General features: G+C 33.0%; 1 protein-coding gene across 9 annotated transcripts in view; it reads left to right on the top strand.

The window, feature by feature from the left end:
- Positions 1-22,778, top strand: part of Dzip3 (DAZ interacting zinc finger protein 3) — a 71,927-nt gene that overhangs the window by 14,038 nt on the left and 35,111 nt on the right. For 6 of the 9 annotated variants that reach the window (XM_070030287.1, XM_070030281.1, XM_070030288.1 and 3 more), the window contains exons 2-13: positions 51-150; positions 1,071-1,143; positions 2,399-2,554; positions 3,795-3,911; positions 6,696-6,776; positions 8,492-8,616; positions 11,251-11,365; positions 14,532-14,651; positions 16,125-16,226; positions 17,751-17,843; positions 19,239-19,291; positions 22,375-22,448. In XM_070030287.1, coding sequence (XP_069886388.1) covers positions 119-150; positions 1,071-1,143; positions 2,399-2,554; positions 3,795-3,911; positions 6,696-6,776; positions 8,492-8,616; positions 11,251-11,365; positions 14,532-14,651; positions 16,125-16,226; positions 17,751-17,843; positions 19,239-19,291; positions 22,375-22,448 — 1,141 coding nt within the window. In that variant the 5' untranslated portion in view covers positions 51-118. Of the gene's footprint in view, positions 1-50; positions 151-1,070; positions 1,144-2,398; positions 2,555-3,794; positions 3,912-6,695; positions 6,777-8,491; positions 8,617-11,250; positions 11,366-14,531; positions 14,652-16,124; positions 16,227-17,750; positions 17,844-19,238; positions 19,292-22,374; positions 22,449-22,778 lie in introns of those variants that run through there. The other 3 variants (XM_070030285.1, XM_070030286.1, XM_070030290.1) reach the window with 3 other exon arrangements.

Genomic DNA, 22,778 nt, shown 5'->3' with positions numbered 1-22,778 from the left:
AAAGAAACTCTTACTTTCTTACTAAAAGTATCTTTTTTTTTTTCTTACAGCTTTAAACATCAGTAGTAGTAAAATTTGTAAGCACTTATCTAAGACTTAGAAAGGAATATTGTCCAACATGGATTCTCTGCAAGAAGAATGTTTGGGGAGGTAAGGAATAGGTTGATAAAAATCAACTGAATTTTCATAGTACAAGGACACATTTGATTTTTCCACATAACCTGGAATGCTGTTATGATTGTAATACCCCTCTGCTTCAAAACAGTTTAGCATCATCGATAGTGGAGACTGTGAAGTAGATGAAAAGTCCTCTAGGGACTATATACTGGCTAAAGAGCTAAGAATTCAACAGTATACTACATATGGTATTTTCATCAAAATAGTATTTTAAAAAGAACTTATATAGAATTACTATGTAAAAGATGATACTTTGAATGTTTTAATGCTAACTTATATAAACCTCAATGCTGTAAAGTAGATGTTCTTTATCACAATTTTACAGAGCTTAACTTAAGCATACACATAATTAGGATTTTTTTGGAGCTAGGCCAATTTAATTTTTGTTTTTCTTCCACACATATAAAACAGCACATCAACTTTTACTTTATTATTATTATTTTTTATTTTTTTTATTCGGTCCTGGGGCTTGAACTCTGGGTCTGAGTGCTGTCCCTCAGCTCTTCAGCTCAAGGCAAGCGCTCTAACACTTGAGCCACAGCGCCTCTTCGGGTTTTCTAGTGGTTTATTTGAGATAAGAGTCTCACTGACTTTCCTGCCCAGTCTGGCTTTGAACCTCGATCCTCAGATCTCCACCTCCTGAGTAGCTAGGATTACAGGCATGAGTCACTGGCACCCAGCTTAGTTTTTTATTGGCATATATTAAGGATTTAGCCTAACTTCTCATTAACTGGAGTCCCTATAGATATGTGAAAACTACTATCATTATTATTATTAGAAATGCATTACTATCATTCTGAGACTTTCAGACAAAAATCCTAATTATATTTTTCATTGCTTGTTACCTTTATGAGAAGATTTTTTTTTAATACACCTCTGTCTTCCATTTAAAGTAGGGATACTGTTGAGGAGGAGCAGATTAAGGAAGAAATGGAAAATAAAGTAGAAAAATCAGCCAGTGAAATGGTGAGATTAATCTTAATTATTATTAACTTTTAACTTTCAGTAAATTTACAATTACATAGTAAAAGTATAATTATATAAGAGGATGTAATGTTAAATCTAATTAACATTAAAAATTCTAAAAAGTTACATTCTACTTTATTATATAAATTGATCATAATCAAATCCTCCATAGACCAAGATTTTCATTCAAAACACCAGTTTTTACTCGAAATTAGAATTATTAAAATTTTAATTGATTCACCCACAAACATGTCTCAAACTATTGCTAATAAACAATCCATCAGGGCTTTACAATATAGTTGTCATTAACTATTATATATATGACTGTACTCACCATATAAATAACAATTTTTGAAGTACCTAGATTACTGATAATTTATCTCTTTCTGAATCATGATATCATTTTATTTTTGTTTACAAATTACATTCTTAACTTTATTCTTGTTCAAATTGCTATGGGTTTCATCGCTGAAATATCAATCATGCCCAGTTAGTCCCTTTCAATTAGACCTAGAAGTTCTCATAGCGAAGATAATAAAATGGATAAAAATATTAACTTCAGAAACTACCCAGTGAAACTTTTTAATAAATAATATTCTATATGTGTGTGTGTTTTGCATATATGTATGTTTGTGATATGCCAAAAGACAAATAAGGAAGTTTGGTGGGGTTGCTGAGTTGTAGTGTTCACTAGTATAGATTCCTTCTAGGAAAGGAAAGGAAGGGAAAGGGGAAAGAGGAAAGGAGAAAGGGGAAAAGAGAAAAGAGCAGAGGAGAGTAGAGGAAAGGGAAAGTAAAGGAAGAGGAGGAAAAGGGAGGGGAGGTGAAAGGGAGGGAGGGAGGAAAGATAGAAGACAACTGAGATTTTTTTTTTGTTTTTGGTCAGTCATGGGCCTGAATTCTGGGCCTGGGCACTTCTCTCAGCTCTTCATCTCAAGGCTAGCGCTCTACTATTGGAGCCACAGCACCACTTCCAGCTTTTTCTGCTTTTGTGGTGCTGAGGAATCAAACCCAGGGCCTCATGCATGCAAGACAAGCACTCTACCACTGAGCCACCTTCCCAGCCCACAAATGAGATTCTTGTTTTATGTTAGTATGTAATCTCTATAATAGCAGTTACTTGATACTTTATTATTTGTATTTTATAAGTCTATATAATAAGAACTTCTTTATAAAACACCTTTGCTGGTTTTCTTCATAGAATATATTGTGAATATAATTGTGTAAAATTTTAATTTTTCTGTTTGTCTTTTAGGACAAACAGAAACAGGACATATCTACTGATCTTATCCCTATTAATCTGCTATTTGAAATGAAGAAGTTATTAAGTTCAGTTAGTACTCTACCAAAGGGTGTGGTTCCCCACATTAAGAAGTTTCTACAAGAAGATTTTTCATTCCAGTCTATGCAGGTAACATTATAATTTGTTTATGGGACAGAAGTGTAGTCCTCTACATATAATATTTAAAAACCATATAGTGTAGCTAAGGTCCTAAAATATCTATCTTACTTTTTGTCAAGGGCTTCAATGTCAACTTTGAGTAGATTTTTTTTAATGAACTAAATAGAATAAATTGTACTAACTTCTTAAGAATAATAATAGGAATGCACTTCATAGCTTTGGACTATAAAGTCTAAGATTCGTTTCAGTTCCACAAACACCTGTAAATGTTCTAATATGGGAAAAGGAATGCTTTTGTTTTTCTCATTCATAAAATGTTGACAACATTTTTCAAAAAAGTAAGATTAAAAATAATATCCAAAACTTTTGGATTTATGAGTAAATTAAATATTCTAGAGTATATATTGTAAGTTTCATGTAACAAATAGTTTTTCAGATGATAATTTGTGCTGACTTCCAATATAGTAAGAGAACTATTTCTTAAAATTGAAAGAAGTATTCCACTCTTTTTTATAACACTTAATGGTTGGTCAGGACAAGACAATATATTTGTTTGAAAAGACTTTGTTTGCCTTTTTTGTGGAAAAAATACATCATTAATATTTTTCATGAAACCAAATAAGAATTCAAACAAAATGAAAAATTCAAACTCTATAGTAAACTACCGTATGGTCCTACTACCTTTGGTCCTTCTTGAGGTTGAATATAGCCTAAAGTTTTTAGTTCTACAAGGGTTAAAAGGCCATTGCTAAAAAGATTGCTTGTTATATATAATTATAACCTTGACTGAGATAATTTGCAATAGTAGAGATGAATTCTAGCTTGAATTGAATAATGCCTCCATTTTCCTTCATATATTTCCTTTATATATTAGAATTCACCTAGATACAGCCAAAAACAGAAATTGGTAGCCTGGAACTCAGGGCCTGGGCATTGTCCCTGATCTCTTTTGCTGAAGTCTAGCACTCTAGCACCTTTAGCTATGGCTCTACTTGTGGTTTTCTGGTGGTTAATTGGATATAAGATTCTCACGGACTTTTCTGCTTAGGCTGGCTTTGAACTGTGATCCTCAGATCTCAGCCTCCTGAGTAGCTAGGATTACAGGCGTGAGTCACCAGCACCTAGCAGTGATAAGAATTTTTTAAACCATGTATCCAAATTTTCTACAAAGGGCATGCATTTTGTTTAATATAAATAGGGGTATGTAACTGTTCTTAGAGAAAATTTTAACTAAAATTATTTTCAACAGAGAGAAGTTACAGACAACAACCAGAATGGAGAAGAAATTGTTCCTGCTTTAACTTTACGTTTTTTGATAATACAACTAGAAATAGCACTTAAGAACATCCAAGCCACGAATTATACTGTAAGTGTTTTTGCTTTGAAAGTTTGAAGAAATAGACTTAGGCAATACTTTTCAATGAGAAAACACCATTGATCATCTATTTAAATTTTCTGCTTTTCCTCTAGAGAAGGTTAAAAATAAATTTAGAGTCTTTCTGCTTTCTAGTATGGCTGAGTCTCTGTAATAAATTTATTCTAGTTTCCTTCCCTACCAAAATTATTCATCTTAAGTTCAGAGAAACTTGAATTAGGAAAATTGGGCTTTCTGAATTAAAAAATGGGAGTATTCAATTTCAAACTACATGTCAGACATAGAGAAATGCTGCATATTAGTTATATGTGAAATCAAAAATATTGGACTCATTAAGTAGAGAGCAGAATATTGGTAATTCAAGGCTAACTGGGCTGTTGGCCAAAGGATACATTTCATGTAAAGAGAAAGGATAACTTCAGTACATGAAGAGTTCAAGTCCAATGACCAACAACAACAAAAAAAGCATAAAAAGTAGCTAGAGACACCAAATTCCACATTATAATGGTATATGAGGAACTTTAAAAAACAATCATATTCTCAGGTCTAGAATTTTAAAGAGCATTATACCGTACTCTTAAGGAGGAGGGTTCTATGTAGATATAAAAGCACAATGAAAGGAAGTTTGTAATTATCCCAGAACTTCTGGGGTGCCTGCATGCCTAGTTTTTTCCTCATGAGATTTTATAATATAGATTTCATTATAAAATCTACATTAATAGTTGCCTAAAGCTTAACTTTTTCTAGTTAGTTGTTATTTTACAGATGAATCTGTAGACAAAAATGGAAGATCTCTCTCTGTCTGTAGCATTTGTAAGCATCGTTGGGATTGTCATAAGCAAAATAGCCTACTTCTATATCCAAATGTATCTCTTTGTCCCAGAGACTATCAATAAGGGCGAGACCACCTTTTAGGAGGCAGTTGTGGGTTGGAGGGTAGGTGAGATGTATGCACCAGCATCTCTATATGCATTTCTAATGCTTGAAATCATCTTTGCTAAGTAGGTTACGATGGTGAGAAAAGGCTTGTATCATTAAATTTCCAGAGGATTATTTTTGTTGTTGTTGTTTGCTCTTTTTTTTATATTCTAATTATAACATTACCACAACTCTGCATTTTCTCTTGTTTTCAAGAATGTTTCTCTTAAATTTTTCTAAGCCACGGACTTGGAATGAAGCTGGGGTTTTTTGTTTGTTTTTTAAGAAAAAATACAAAATAATATCTCACTTGGTGTTTGTTTAGCATGAAAACACTTTTCTCCATAATTGCAAAAAATTCATTTTGATATAGATTCACAAAATTACCACTGTAAAATGCAAAAGTACATAGAGAGATCTAGGTGCCCTTTTCTCAGTTCCTTCAATAACTACATCTGTACTACAGTACATTATCAAAATCAGATATTGAAAGTGGCACAACTCTCATGTTAAAAGATTTAATAGAAGGACTACAATCAACAGAGTGTATTGATGGCCAAAATTTATTTACTTTGGAATGACATAGTAAAGCTACAAAACAGATCATAAGGGAAAAGACATGTGGAATCTGAAAGGATTTATTTATAGGTTTTTTTTCATGTTTTCTCTTCTGATAAGGATTCACATAGGGTAAACTGCCTCTCCTCCCATCCTTTGCAACCAAAATGTAGCACACGTGTATAGTTTCAGTTCTGGGTAAGCCATTAGAGACTCAGTGTTCCACATTTTTCTTGGTGTTTGTTTATTAGCTAGAATAACCTTCTGCCTGCTATATACTAAAATTACAGACCATGAGAAGAATCTCTCAGGTATTCAGCATAAATTGTATTGTTTGAGCAGATAATCTAAGCACAGTGAGCCAGTTAGACATAGACACAGTTAGAGAAGATTGGAATTTCTACCAAAATGTGGACACCTTCCAAATTTTAACTTTGTGGGCAGGGAGGGATAGCAGTCTCAGGTGAACTTCATTAATTTTTTTATGAACAGGTATGTATAGTTTCTTTGCCATTTTATCATAATGTAACAACTAATAAAATAAAATAAATGTCTCTCTCACGCTTCCCTTGTCATATTCACCACTTCTCTCTTCCTCTCCCCTTCTCTTATCCTTAAGCAATGATCATCTCCATAGCTTTATCTGGATTTTACTTAAATGAATGAAATATATACACTTTAATTTTTCATTGATATACTTCATCCTTATACTGTAATAATAAAGCCCTCCTTTGGATAGTAAAGTACTTTTATTTGTGATCATATTTTTAATGTGCTTTGTATATACTTGGATACTCATATTATCTAAAGTGTTCTCAGTGCCTAAAATATTACAAAATAATGGGGAGAAGTTTTTGAAAAGATTGACAAATTTTGATTGTATGTGTTTTTGTTTTCTTAAGTCAAATTACTCTTCTGGATCAAGTTGTCAAATGTATCTAAAATGCTTCTCTAGTTATTGAATAATAGGTGGCAAAAGAATTTTTACTATTTTCAGTTATTAAGTGGAACAGGGTATTTAACTATTACTGAAAAGTAGCTTGGTCTAAGTTATTATGGGGCTGGGAAGGTGGCTCAGTGGTAGAGCGCTTGCCTTGCATGCATGAGGCCCTGGGTTCGATTCCTCAGCACCCCACAAAGCAAAAAGAAAACAAAAGCCGGAAGTGGCGCTGTGGCCCAAGTGGTAGAGTGCTAGCCTTGAGCTGAAGAGCTGAGGGACAGCACTCAGGCCCCACGACTGGACCCAAAAAATAAAAAATAAAATAAAAAAATAAATTATTAATATCTTTTTCATTATAGGCACATCAAATTAATATTGGTTATTATTTGACATTATTGTTTTTGTATGGGGTAGCACTCACCGAAAGAGGAAAGAAAGAGGTATGTTGTTGCTTTTTTAAACCTTTAAAAATTGAAAGCATCCAATTAATTTTCTGTCCTATATTTATAATACTGAGTAAGCTAAAGATTATATTATAAAACTGAAGACAAAGAAGAAGGTATTAATATTAGCTTATAACTTAGATGATTTAACTTCATATTCTTAAAATGTCCTTAATTTAACTTTGAAATGTTTATTATTTGTGTTAAACAAAAAGTTGTTTAACTTCTTTTACTTATGTAATACACTTCAATATGTTTTTTAGTGTAGCTTACTTTCTCTGGTCTTAATCTTACAGTTTGGTAAAATATGAGTTTTACTTCAGAAATTTTTTTTAATGCTGGTTTTAGGGTTTGAATTCATGACCTGGGCATTCTCCCTGAGCTCTTTTGTTCAAATCAGAGTGCTCTATTACTTGAGCTATAACTCCACTTTTGGTTTTGTGGTGGGTAATTTGGAGATAGGCTGGCTTCAAACCATGATTCTCAGATCTCAGCCTCCTGAATAGCAAGGAGGTGTGAATCATCTGCACCCTGCCTTACCTCAATTGTTTGAAAACTAAGGTGAAGTACAAAAAATTAAAATACTGAAGTTAACTGTTTGTTTGACTTTAATATTGTCTTGTTCTTTTTATACTTTCTTCTTCCCAATCTATACTCTACTTGGTTTCATAAACTAAGTTTACAAATATGATTTGTTCAGTGAAGTAACATATTATTTTTCATTTTAACAATTTCATGTAATAATAGTTTGTTTTTAGTGAGATGTGATAGACAATATTTTAAAACAAGGCCATGCAGCATTTTTTCAACTTTTTTTAGAGAGATTAATGTCATATGCCTGTTTTATTACTTATTACTAAACAGCTGTTAGAACTGATCCAGATTTTTACTTCTAAATCTATATTGTTTGTGATCAAGATGCTACTTCCACAAAAGGAATTATATGCATGGTCAAGACATCTTACTATTATTTCTTGGAAAAATAGCAAAAATTTTGCTGTGATTATGAAGAAAAATAAGACCAGGTGTGGTGGCTCACATCATTTAATTCCAGCTATTCAAAAGCTGGATATTATGAGGATTGCAGTTTGAAGCCAGCCCAGAGAAAAAGTTAGTGTGATGTCACCTTAACAAATAAACCTGGTATATTGACATAAGTCTATAATTCCAGATGTGTAGTAGGCATGATGAGAGGATTCTAGTCTGAGGCTTGTTAGAATAAATCAGAGCCCTTATTTGGAAAAATAACGTAAAACAAAAAGTACTGGGGTCATGGTTCAAGTAATAGAGCACTTGCCTAAAAACCACAAGCTCTTATCCCCCAAATTCAAACACCAGCACTACCAACAAGAAAAGACAAAGAAAGAAAATGAAAAATAATAAAAAAATTGTGCCTCTATAGTCATCAGAAAACTTTTATTTCAGCATTCTGTTGTCAGATTTATATATATAAATTGTTGTTTTTATACTTTCACTTTGAGACGTTTGTAGAACTTATGGTTGAAGATCCTGAGTTTTTTGGAAACAAATATTTTAAAATCAAGTACATTATCTTTGTGATCACACACAAGGATGCTGAGATTTAGAGATATAACCAGTGGACTAGATCATCATTAAAGCTGCCTTAGTTTCCTCAGCTTGGGAAAGAATTGTTTATTGTAAATCTCAGAATGTTTTTCGTACCAACCAAACCTAATTGTGTGTTATTGCAGGATTTTACAGAAGCTGAGAATAAATTTCTGGTAATGAAGATGGTGATCCAAGAAAATGAAATTTGTGAAAATTTTATGTCTTTAGTTTATTTTGGGCGCGGATTGCTTCGGTGTTCTCAGAAGAGGTAAGGATTTTATTTATGGACACATCTTCATTCCCAACTGGTAATAGGTAAAGTAAGAATCAAGCTTAAATACTGCTCTAGGGTTCATTAAATTGTACTCTTGGACTGTGCCTGTCTTCATCTTCTCTAGATGATAATTCACTAAAATACATTAGTTTTTAAAGTGTTTAAACATTTATAAATATATAAAATTTACATAAAACATATATACATAACATTTTTTATGTATAAAAATGGCACTAACACGCATCTAATATTGACAATGTAGCTTTTGGAGTCTGACAGACCTGAATTCAGACACATTTTCTATCACTCATTCTAAGGAAATATCATTAAGCTCTATTTTGTTTTCTTATCACTAAAATGTAACTAATAATGGCACTCATCTCAAAAGGATGTCATAGGTAAATAACAACAATTATGATAGAAAAAATGAAATATTTAATAAATAAAAGGTGCTGTGCACTGGTGGCTCACACCTATAATCTTAACTCAGCTAGATCTTATGGTCATGGTTCCAAGCCAGCCCAGGAAGAAAATGAACTCCCAATGAACTCTTACCTCCAGTTAACCACTCAAAAACCAGAAGCAGCATTGTGGTTCAAATCTTAGAGCACTAGCCTTGAGGACAAAGAGACTCAGGGACAATGCCCAAGCCCTGAATTCAAGTCTTACAACCAACCAAACATACATACACATACATACATACATACATACATACATACATACATACATACATACATACATACATAAAATAAATGGGGTTAGGCATGCCTATAATCTCAGCTAATCAGGAAGCAGAGGGATCCTGAGTTTAAGCCCCCAGTATCTTAAACACACACACACACATCTTATACACACACACATGCAGAGGGATCCTGAGTTTAAGCCCCCAGTATCACACACACACACACACACACACACACACACACACACACACACACACACACACACACACACACACACACACACACACACACACACACACACACACACACACACACACACACACACACTTCCCAGGTTCTTGGGAGATAGTTACAAGGATCAGGGCTTGAAGTTAGCCAAACTTTAGTTCAAAAGAAAGTGGAGACCAATGGTCCATCTGTAATCTCAGCTAAATCATCCACCATACCACCAAGGCTTCAGTGGTAGCAAGATCAGTTTGAGAACAGCCAGGTAGAAAACACAAGAACTTCTCTGCAAAATAAACTAAAAGCAAAAGGTTATGGGGCATGGTTCAAATGGTAGAATACTTGCCTAGCAAAAGTGAGACCCTGTAATTCCAATCCCAGTTCCACCAAAAAAAATTTTTTGAAACCTAAACAAATTAATGATGATTGTAGTTATTAACATTACTGCCACTGGTTTCTATGTTCTTTTTTTTTTTAAATAGGAACTGACCTTATAAAAAGTTGAAAGGGAGCTTGATATGGTAGCTTCATACAGCAATGTGGTAGGGACAGAAGGATTACAAATTTGTGGCCATCCTCGATGACATAGTGAATTTGAGGATAGTATAGATTATAAACTGTCTCAAAATGAGCAAATAAAGAAAATATTTGAAAAGTCTAGTACTAGATATTACCTATTTTCAGACCAAAAAATTGTAGAGAAACCTATATAATGTGTTTACTTCCTATAAAGACACCTTAGCATTTTTAGCATCATTCATTCATTTCTTTACTATTTATCATATTTCAGAGATTATGCTGGATATTGGGAATACAATGGTTTGTAAAATTGACTGTTTTTATCCTAATGTTACAGACAGTGTGGTAAAAGATATAGCGCTTAACCAAATAGTTAAAATACTCAGTTATGAAATGTGATAAGTAATAAAAGACCACAAATAAAATATGGATAATCTAGATTTTCACTGAAGCAATCTAGTAATCCTCATTTCAGATGCCTGAGCCTATTCATTCCTTAGTAAAGCCAAGATTTTAGAATAATAATCCTGTTGAGTTGTACATGTGATCTCTTTTGTGACTAAATCCTGGGCCTCAGTTTTAGTATATCTAGAGAAGTTGAAAATTCTTTAAATATTATAGGGGAGGCCTTCTAGCTTTTACAGAGTATCCTAGGTTGATAGTTGTAGGTCATTAAGGCTCTACATTTGCTCATATTTGTGGTTTGTTCCACTTTAAGAATAAACCTGGTCCTTAACTTTCACCACAGATGGATATAGGAGATCAACGTTTCTGTCATTAAAGCCTCTGGCTTTCACAGTGTATACTAAATTAATAGTTGCTGACTTGTATCTGACATTCTTTTTTTTTTTCAAGATTTACACCACAGTTAACAAAAGCCAACCAAGGTTACAACCTGCCTAATTATAATTAACCCCCATACTGTTCACACTTGAGCTACTTCATAATCTATTACTACCCCTTCCACCATCCCAGTCTGAAAGTCATGATGCTCATATGTTCACACTTGAGCTACTTCATAATCTATTACTACCCTTCCACCATCCCAGTCTGAAAGTCATGATGCTCATATTTCATATTTTGTTGGGAAGTTAACACCACCCACCACACCACTAAAAATTAGGTTATTCCCTTATTGATAAATAAATTATGTAGTACCAGAGTCTCAACTCAGATAACCTTATATTAATATATCTTGCAGATATAATGGAGGGTTGCTAGAATTTCACAAAAGCTTACAAGAAATAGGAGATCCAAATGATCAGTGGTTTGACATAGATCCTACAGAAGATGAAGATTTACCTACATCTTTCAAAGTAAGAATTTTTAAGAATAATATTTCATCTGTAACTAATGAGACCCATCTTTGGTAAAGTATTGTTTAAACCACCTCTATTGTATTCCACAGCAAGCACATTCCTTTACTGACAATTAGTTTTTTTATATAAAAAACAGCCCAGATTTTATTACCTACTGTACAATATGAATAAAATTCAACAAAAAAGAAGTGAGGGACCAGTGTCATCGGTTTCAAATAACAAGTCTATAGCCTTTCTAGCCCAGTAGTTCTCATATTAGTGTCAAATGTACTAAAGTAAAAAACAAGTTAGTTTTGTATTTTGTAATTATATTTACTAATATTTTGTTATTAATTACAGTGAACTAAACACTGTGCTCAGATTTCAACCCTTGATGCCAGCCTCCCACCAAAAGATAGACAAAACTAAAAGGAGAAATTTAAATATTCTCAAATATAAGAACCATTGTGTTAATACCCTTCTCAGTTATCAATAGACTATCCTAATATCTTTTGGCATCATCAAAATAGTCATGACTCTTAACTTGAGTTACTAAAGTAATAATTTTGCATATTTTTAAAACTTTTGGATTTCTACACCTATCTAAAGCAGTCCCTACTTTTCAATTTTGTGCTCTTTTTTCTTCCTCCTTTTAAAATATTTTTATCATCCAAACTTTTTATTGAATTTTTATTCAGTGTGAAGTGTAATGTATATATGTTGTTTTTCATAAAGCATTAAAAGACATCATTAAATGTTCTTGCTCTATAATTGCTAATTTAAATTCCTGACTATCATTTAAAAAGTCTTAGGCGTTGTCCATTCTAGTATGGACCATGACAGTTTAGCTCTTACACTAAATCATCTCTCACATGTACACACACACACACACACACACAAACACACAAACACACACATAACTTCCCCCATCTTACCTGTAATTTTAAATTTTTATTAAATTGTTCTGGTGCTGAGAATTTCCTGTACCTCTCTACTGTTTAAATCTTTTCTGTTTAAAGTTTTCCTCTTTCTAGATTTGCTCCAGTTTTTTTGGCAGTACAACTTCTCTAGCTGTTTCTCTTGAGTGCTTACTTGGGAAGTAAATTTTTTTAGTTCTTTCAAGTCTCAAAGTTACGTGTTTTATTTATATCTTGTCTTGGTGTAGAATACTGAAATTAAGTTTCCTTTCTCTCAAAAAATGTTTCTGGAGGGCTGGGATGTGGCTTAGTGGTAGAGTGCTTTCCTTGCATGCATGTAGCACTGTGTTCGATTCCTCAGTACTTACACATAAACAGAAAAAGCCAGAAGTGATGCTGTGGCTCAAGTGGTAGAGTTCAAGCCACAGGATTGGGAAGAAAAATGTTTCTGGGGATGAATGAAGGGGAGTTAATGTAGTGTATATCCTACAGAATTAAGAAAATTGAACTGAAGGATAAGGTTAGGAGGGATGGGGGAGAATGATGAAAGGAGACGACTTTGATGAAAATACATTGTAACCCTTAACTGTTTTCTTGAATGATTTAAAAAAGTTTATAGATTATTTTCAACTTTTAATCTTTTAAGAAATTTCAAACCATTCTGAGCTCAGTCTTTTATATGTGATTTGTTTTTATCTTTTGCTTTCCATTTTCTTTTTTTTTTTTTTTTTTTTGCCAGTCCTAAGGCTTGAATTCAGGGCCTGGGCACTGTCCCTGAGTTTCTTTGTGCTCAAGGCTGACATTCTACAACTTGAGCCACAGCATCACATCTATTTTTTTTCTGAGTAATTTAGTGAAAATAAGAGTTTCATGGACTTTCCTGCCCAGGCTGGCCTCAAACTGCAGTCCTCACATCCTGAGCTCCTGAGCAGCTGGAATTACAGACACGAGCCACTGGTGCTTGGCTCCATGTTCTTCCTGGGAATTTTTAAGGATATTTTCTCTGTCCCTAGTATCCTGAACTTATGATTCTGGTTCTTGGACAATTTTTTGTTAGATACATGTATTTAACTTTTTTATTTTTTTCTTTACGGAGTGCTTATTATTTAGATGCTTTGAACACTGGACTGATTCTCAATATATTATTGCTTTTGTATTTTTAGTTATTTGTATTTTGTATACCTTCTGATAGATTTTCTCAGTTTTGTCTTTTTGCATTTCTCTAATATTCATAAAATAACCAAGGGTGTTATTTTTCATTTTAGAATATTTTTCATATTAGAATATTAGTGATACCATTTGAAATTATATGATCCTCTTATAAAGGTGAAATATTAAAACCATTGTCTAATTGCCAAAGTTAGACATGTTTTTTTCATTTACATTTAATGAGCATGTTAAAATAAAAAATTGTATTCTAATTTGTACCTTTTTTCTTTTCATGTATTTTTATTGTTACTGTAAATGTGATGTACAGAGGAGTTACAGATACCTAAGTCAAATAAAGAGTGCATTTCTTTTTGAACAATGTCACCCCTTCCTTGTCTCAGTTTTTCCCTCTCATTTCCATCCACAAATTGTATTGCTCATTTTCAACATAGTGTCTAGCAAGTACTACTGAAATTGTTTGTTCCACCACTGGAAACATACTTACATATTTTCATACTGTACTTTTGTCTGTTGTGGCAGACATATTTTGCCACTGTAGTGTATGTGTTACCTGTTATTACTGTGTCCAGCAGCCAATTGTGATATAGACTTCTCTCCTTTCTCCATGTTTGTATCATTCAGTAAGGAACCTATTGTTTCTAGTTTAGAGTATTCTTTATATTTTAACTTTGCATGAGGGAAATATGTTCCTTCTAAAATATGTGATATATCGGGGCTGGGAAGGTGGCTCAATGGTAGAGCGCTTGCCTTGCATGCATGAGGCCCTGGGTTCTATTCCTCAGCACCACATAAGCAAAAAGAAAAAAGCCGGAAGTGGTGCTGTGGCTCAAGTGGTAGAGCGCTAGCCTTGAGCTGAAGAGCTGAAGGACAGCGCCCAGGCCCAGAGTTCAGGCCCCACGACCGGACCCCAAAAAATAAATAAATAAAAATAAAATAAAATATGTGATATATAAATATGTATGTATATATAACAATAGATATATATAAGTCCTTCAAAAAGTGAAATGATATCAACGCATTTTTACGTATGTAAACATTGGAAGCATTACTGTCCCGATTTATTAATTCATGAGAATTCTTTTATTTTTCAAATCTAGGATCTTCTCAATGATTTTATCAAGACTACTGAAAATAATATAATGAAACAGACAATATGTAGTTATTTAGATTGTGAGAGATCTTGTGAAGCTGACATTTTAAAGAACACCAATTATAAGGTAATATGATTATCTTACTATTTTTAAATGTAATTAAAAGAATTAAACTTAGATAAAATTATTAGATTATTATAGATCAAAGTATTATATTGGGGATAGGGTTGTGGCTTAGTAGAGCACCAAGAAATTACATGTTTAGTATGTTTAGATTCCATCTCCTAAACCTACCAAAACAAATAAAGTGAGTCTTCAATTTCAGTGGCAATGCAATTGAAAAGTTGTTTGTCTGAAAACTTAGTTGCAGATTAATTATGTATATTCTATGAAACAATAAAATTTACTTTAATAATGTTTTTATAACATTTACATGGTTCTTAAGTTATGACTCCTGTCCCTTCTATTATGTAATGAAAATAGTCTAATTGTTTTCCTTATACTTAGAAATATATAGTTGAATTTCATAAGAACAAAGGTCATCACTTCAGGATTTACGTTACTAAATAAATTATTACTTCCTCTTGAATAGAGGGAAATTAAACTATGAGAATGCTGATTATTTTGATCTCTGCAGATCAAACTAGATCTCTCTGGCTCAATCAGAATATGACTGTGAAATCACAAGATTAAGAAGATGTGACTATCAAGCCTGGTTTGCTTACACCTATAATCCTAACAGTTACTCAGGAAGCTGAAATCACAATGGCTAGCGTAGGCAAAAACTTCTTGATCCCCCATCTTAGTCAACAAAAACTGGGCATACTGGTATGGGCCTCTCATCCCAGCTAAGTAGGAAATGTAAATAGGAGATCATTGTCCAGGGGAAAGTCAAGAGCTATTCACTATGATAATACAGGGATTGGTAACTGTGCCTAGTAAGGTTCAGTGCTCAGGCTCAGGTATGGTCAGTATTGATTTTGGTGACATGGTAATGTAGGTCTCAGTTATTTAGAAATGCTGCAGAGTTCCAATCAATTGCACATTCTACAACAATAGGAAGTTCTGTGTGCAGAGTTTTTTTTGTACTTGTTTAAAGGAAACCAGCCTATGATTTGCAGAAAACGCCAATAGTAGAACAAAGAAATCAACTTCCTGGTATAGCACAGAAGCTTAAGAAGCATCTGTAATCTATGGACCAAACCTGAGATTTTTGTGATAGGTAACAGAGGAAATTCAAACAATATGAGTAGGGAACTAGAGATGGAAGAAAAGCAAAATAAGGTAGATGGAGAGATAATAAATGGCATGTTTTATAAAAATCACTGGATTTCTGCTGATATTTTTCCAACATGCAGAAAATAATTCATTGACTATTAAAGTCATTGGCTTTTTTTTGACTGCCCTTATGTTCTGTCTTTCATGATTAAAAGTGGCACCAAAATGTCTTTGATGGTTTATAATCTCAAGTGGTAAATTGTGCATGCTTTGTAAAGCCCATCAGCTATAGAATAATTACAAAACTGATTTGAGCTAGTATTTTTTATGTCTATATGTTACCTTTTCTATATCAATAGCTTGTTTTTATTTTTTTTCAAGGGATTTTTTCAGTTAATGTGCAGTAAAAGTTGCTGTGTTTATTTCCATAAAATTTGTTGGAAAAAGTTCAAGAGTTTAAAATATCCAGGTGAAAATGATCAGGTATTCCCTCTATTTCCTTTTCTTAAAACTGCTACAGCATGCTTTCCTCTTTTCCCCGTTTCTTCCAGTTTATTTCTTCCTATTCACATATTCTTTCCTCCCCTCTTCTTTCTCAACTCTACCTGCTTATCTTCCCACCACTCATCATTTATTATCATTATTTATTAAATATCTTTTTAGGGAATACTATGGTAGTTTGTATAGTATAGTGATTTTTATCGGTTTATTCATATGCCTTTAAAAGCTTATACTCAGGAATAGAATAATGCTTCATATTCACATAAAGGAAATAGAACCAAATAATAGAATTGCATGATAAACAGATGGGAAGGGTAATTATACAAATTTAGGAGTAATTTTTATTTTAGGGGAGGAGAATAAGAACAAATCTTTATTTTTGGCTTTAATTATTCATATTTAGTATATTAGTCATGATAAAATGAGGGTTTTTTTCCCAACTAATATTGAAATGGAAAGCCAAATTATTCTTTAGTGAGCTAAGTTGGTCCATAATATTCAGTTCATAGCACTTACATTGTATAAACAACAGTGTGAGCCTATAAAGAATTGTGATTTAGTATAAAGTGCATTGGATATGGAGTTGGGAGTTCAATTCAAATTGAGGCCCCTACTAATTTTATTATATTAGACTGGTTATGTATTCTGATACTAATTTTTCTAGTCTCTAAAATAAAAATAAGATTGACCTACCTTAAAGGGTTGTTGTGAAAATTAACAAATAAGTTAACTGTCATAGTGAGCTGTATAGATACTCATGTAAGACATTGTTTCTTATTGTTAATTGGTCTGTAAATCCTTTTCAGTTTCTTTGTGCAATATTGTTCAGTTTGAATGAAAAGTAAAAGAAAGTAATTCAATCAGAGAAAACAAAATCAGAATCAGAGGACTCAATATTTTCATTCTTCCTTTTGCTCTGCAATCCTTAAGTAACTATAGAATTTCACTATTTTAAAAATACTTCATTACTATATACTACTTAAAATCACTCTCTCTGAAGCAGCAAATGTATTTTAGCCTGTAATATAACTTGATAAAGAATTTGAAATAGAAATTATTAGAGGAAGCCGGGTGCTGGCGTCTCACTCCTATAATCCTAGCTACTCAGGAGGCTGAGATCTGAGGATCACGGTTCAAAGCCAGCCTGGGCAGGAAAGTGCGTGAGACTCTTATCTCCAATAACCACTAGACAACCGGAAGTGGCACTGTGGCTCAAGCAGTAGAGCGCTTGCCTTGAGCTGAAGAGCTGAGGGACAGTGCCCAAGCCCAGAGTTTAAGCCCCACGACTGTCCAAAAAAAAAAAATTATTAGAGGATAAGTAAAGTTACACATTTTAAGTAATATATCAATTGATACATGAAATTGATGGAACTGCTGACCCTCAAATATTTACACATCTATAAGTTAACCAGGTAGCAACCCTTACTTCTAAATTCTTTTATGTAAATGTGCTCAGATTGACACAATACTTGCTTTCATTTTATTATTTTTTATTAATAACTTTAGAGTTTCAGTGGGAAAAAATGCTTGAAAGAGGGATGTCCAGGTGACATGGCAAGGATGCTGCAGTGTGATGTACCTGGAATTGTTAAAATTTTGGTGAGTTTTTAAATTTTTTCTTGCTTTTCTTCAGGGGAATACTATTTTTCACTTGAAACAGATTGAAAAATTATAATAATGGGATCATAGCCATATTCTCTTTATTGGTGACTAAGCGCCTTGCTCATTCTATTCCTGTGATTTATCCAATGTAGTATTTAGGTGATATTTAAGAACAAAAAAATTGAAAAACTAGAGATAATAGGCCATGTATATACGAATGAGGAAAATATCATGAGCTAAGTATGATAATTGATCTAGTTTTGTGTCATCTAAGGTTAAAAAATTTCAAACTTTATGAATCTGTTTAAATCCATAAATCTTATGAAATACTTGTACAGTACTTATACTTCTGAAAAATATCTACAGAACATCAAGTAAAACATACAAAAGTATCCAATTTACTTTTTTTTTTTTTTTTGGGTCCGGTCGTGGGGCCTGTACTCTGGGCCTGGGTGCTGTCCCTCAGCTCTTCAGCTCAAGGCCACAGTGCCACTTCCGGCTTTTTTTCTTTTTGCTTATGTGGTGCTGAAGAATCGAACCCAGGGCTTCATGCATGCAAGGCAAGCGCTCTACTACTGAGCCACCTTCCCAGCCCCTCCAATTTACTTTTAATTAATAGCTTGGTGAACTTTCAGTTTACAAGTAAGCATGCCAAAATTACAGATGAATAAATTTTTATTTCTTATATGAAATATAGTATATTTTTGTACTTCAATTTTGGCATTTAAATCCTACAGTGATGCTAAGTAAAATTACTTTTTAAGGGTAAATGTGGTTATTTGAACAGTATTGTATATTATTCACCTTTTAATTCTGTTTTATTTGTTTACATTCACGTCTTCATTTTTATTTTCCATTTTCAAATGTTAAAACTACATGCTAACATTAACATGACACTACATTGAAAACGAACTTTACAACTTTGGTGGAGAGAGGGAGGAATTGGGAAGGTAGAGAGGGAAGGGATGATTGGAGGGAAGGGAGGGTAGGGGAAAAACAGAGGGGGTAACAATGTTCCATAGGAAATGTACTCATTACCTTACTCATGTAACTGTAACCCCTCTGTACAGTATCTTTACAATAAAAAATACATATTTAAAAAAACACATTTTGAAGCTGATTGCTGGTGACTCACTCCTGTAATCCTAGATACTCAGGAGGCTAAGATCTGAAGATCACAATTCAAAGCCAGCCTAGGCAGAAAAGTCCACAAGACTCTTATCTCCAAGTAACTACCAAAAAACCAGAAGTGGCCCTGTGGTTCAAAGTGGTAGAGTGCTAGCCCTGAGTATAAAAGCTCAGAGACAGTGCTCAGGTCCTGAGTTGAAGCCCCATGACTGACAAAAAAATGAACTACTGTAAGGCTATTTATTTATTTTTTATCACTTCCAGTTTGAAGTTGTGAGACAGGATGAATATATAACCATTGAAAATTTAGGAGCAAGGTAAGCTTGAAATAAAATATATTATTTTTTTTCTGAGTATATGTTTTTAGTTGCTTCATTCTATATTCTGTCACCTATTAAACCACCATTAAACTTATTTTATGTTAATGAAGTTTAAGTTTTAGATGTGTTAAGATGTATTGCTTTGTATAGATTTATTATTTTTATTCAACTTGGAATGTTTCATAATTGTGCATGGTGGGGATGTTAACTTGTTAAACATAGGTTATTTGCAAATATTGTTGATTGCCAAATAATTGGGTATATTTAAATATCTTCCCAGATATGGATTTCTAGTTTAATTTCCTGAATTAGCAAATATTATTTTCTATTAATATATTAGTTTTAAACTTGTTAAAGTCTGTCACATAATTCATATTATGTTTTATTTAGTTGTTTTGTTTTGGTAGTGGGGCCTGAACTTTGGGCCTGGGAACTGTCTCTCAGTTCTCAGCTCAAGGCTAGCACTCTACTACTTGAGCCACAGTGCCAGTTCTGGCATTTTTTGATCGAACCCAGGCCCTCATGCATGCAAAGCAAGCACTCTACCACTGAGCCACCTTCCCAGCCCTATGTTTTAGTTTTAAATAAAACATGGTTTATTCCTGTAATCCCAGCTACTTAGAAGCCTAGGGTCTTGAGACTGAATTCAAATCAGCCTGGGCAAGAAAGTTTGTGAGAAATTGATTTATGGCTTATTTGGTAGAGTGCTAGCTTTGAGCACAAAAGCCCAGGAACCCTAGACCCTTGAACTCAGGTTCAAGCTGCAGGACCAGCACAAAATTAATTAATTAAATGTAGTTTAATAATCTATATTCTACTCTTGTAGGAGCATTGTACATATAAGTCAAAGTAAATTACAGTTTGTTTCAATGTTTTTTTTTTACCAGTTATTTTCTTTTTCTAAATTTATTGTGAGGGAAATATTGAAATTGGTATATTTTTGTCTTTGTTATCTGTCATTTTGAAGTTGTTTTATTGGATATTCATACTTTACATAACTTGCTCATTGTTCCGCAAGTCCTACTTTGTGTCCTTGTCTATTATGAATATTTCCATTCCACTTTACCCTTTAGTTTATTTTTACTTTTTTGTCAGCATCTGCTGTACTTTTGTTTGTTTGCTTGTTTTATGCCAGTCCTCACGACCTGGGTACTGTTGATTTTGTGCTCAATGTTCGTTCTCTATCACTTGAGCCCCAGCTCCACTTTCAGCTTTTTGGTGGTTTATTGAAGATAAGAGTCTCATGGACTTTTCTACCTGAGCTGGCTGTGAATTACGATCCTTAGATCTCAGACTCCTGAGTAGCTAGGATTTCAGGTGCAAGCCACCAACTCCTAGCCCACCCTACCTTTGATTACCATATCCATGCTATTTCCCTTTATATTCCATATAAGTTTTTGATAATTACTTATATCATTGGATTTAAATCTACTGCCTTCCTTGATACTTAAAATTTGTTCCATATTCTCTTTTTTTGCTTTACTAGTTGTTCATTTTTTCCCAGTAGTCACTCTGCAGTGTAGATTGATTATGAAATATATAATTTTAGCTTATCAAAATTTATTTTCAAAGAATTTTTACCACTTTATGTATATTATGAAAATCTTACAATAATATATTCAATTTATGATATATTTCTGTTTTGTCTCATTTGTTTCAGAGTGTTTTTGTTTTGTGTTTTGTGATGGTCTCGGGTCTTGAACTCAGTGCCTAGGCCCTGTCCCTGAGCTTTTTCTCTCAAGACGAGTGTGCTGCCACTTGAGCCACAACTCCATTTTCAGCTTTTTTGGTACTTAATTAGACATAAGAGTCTCACAGATTTTCCTATCCAAGCTGGCTGAAAACCCTGGATCCTGAGAGTTCAGCCTGCTGAGTAACTCAGATTACAGTTGTGAGCCATTGGCCCCCAGCTTTGTCTCTGGCTTTTATGTCTTTTACTTATACAGATTTCCTAAATTCTGTAATCCATTGTCACTTATGAGATAGTTTATTTTTCCCTTTTGAATTTTATATACACAGAAACATTTGTGTCTTATGCATTTGTAACTATTGTGGTTATGTGCTTCATTCTTCATTTTATTTCATTGCTGTAATTTTATTGTATACCTATCCTGTTGACAGATATTTGAGTTATTTCTAATTTCACACTATAACCATAGCAAACAGTGGATATGAATACACGTAGGAAATTTATTCATAATAAATTTTTGAATTTGAATTCTTAGTACATTTATGTATATTGTGGAATGTACTAGATTTTGCTGAACTCCTACCAGAAGTCTAGGAGAATTTTTTTTTAACCCACTGTCTTTGCCAATATTTCATATTATTAGAGTTTTAAATTTCTCCCAAGTTGTGAGGGGCTGGCATATTCCAGTAATTCTGAAGATAAGATCAGTTAACAAGAAACAACAATCAGCACCAAAATTCCTGTTTCTTTATACTTTTATTCAATTGTTATTGTCCATTATTTTTACTTCCTTTGGAAAGGTTCTTTTCAACCAAAGTCAGAAGTGTGTCCTTGTAGTGGTAATATTTTAATACATTTTGTTACTTCTCTTTTTTAATTATTTGTTTTGATTACCACTTTAATTTTTTATTATTAAAACAATTTAATACCTGGAAATAAATCTTAAAAAGTTATGAAATTTTATACTTTTTAAAAAAATTTTTAATTTTTAACATTATTAGGTGTTGACTATTTTGGGTTTTCTTAAAAGTTTTGTCAAAGTAATTCTGAATAAGGAGAAGGCCAAGAGGGAACTTGAGGTTTGCTGTTTCTTTGGTTATATTTGTTTACTTATAATACAAGTCTTTTTTTTCTTTTTTCCTGCTATCTCTCATGGAAAATAAATTTGATAGGTGTGTCCTATAAAAATTTAGCAATATTTTTATGTAAGATCTAATAATACTGCTTACCTCCTAATTCCAAATATTGACATTATGAGATTATAATTGTTGGTAGTTCATTCCTTTTTCTCCCTTACCTTTAAATAATTTTCTAGAGAAGAAGAAAAAAGTTATTCATGCTAAAAAATGATTTTGACATTATTTCTCTATTAATTTTTTCCACTTGACAGTTATAAGAAGATGTCTCTGAAAATAAGTGACACCGATATAACACCGAAGATCAGTTTAAAATTTAATACAAAAGGTATTTTATTTTTATATGATTCCAGTTGAAAAATAACACATTTTAGTTGTGTTGTAAAGTGCCAAATAATTAACAAACATGCTATCACTTACATTTGTCATTCACTAGGGTGAATGCCAAACATGTAGTATGCTAACATGTAGTACTTGGTATAGGCTAGAACTCAAATAGAAATATCATCAGGTATATGTTTCTTCTATTCCTTTGTCATCTTATCAAGGGATATGATAGGTCTTCAGCCTAGCTATGGTTACATAGTAGAATTTCCTCCAGAAAAGATTAACTTCATCATTCCTCACTTGATTTATTCTCTTTCAACAGAGCAAGCAT

The sequence above is a fragment of the Dipodomys merriami genome, unplaced genomic scaffold, assembly GCF_024711535.1.
Source record: "Dipodomys merriami isolate MVZ:Mamm:240054 unplaced genomic scaffold, mDipMer1.0.p SCAF_2, whole genome shotgun sequence".
NCBI classification, from domain to species: Eukaryota; Metazoa; Chordata; class Mammalia; order Rodentia; family Heteromyidae; genus Dipodomys; species Dipodomys merriami.
This window is presented reverse-complemented; position numbering and strand designations above follow the sequence as displayed.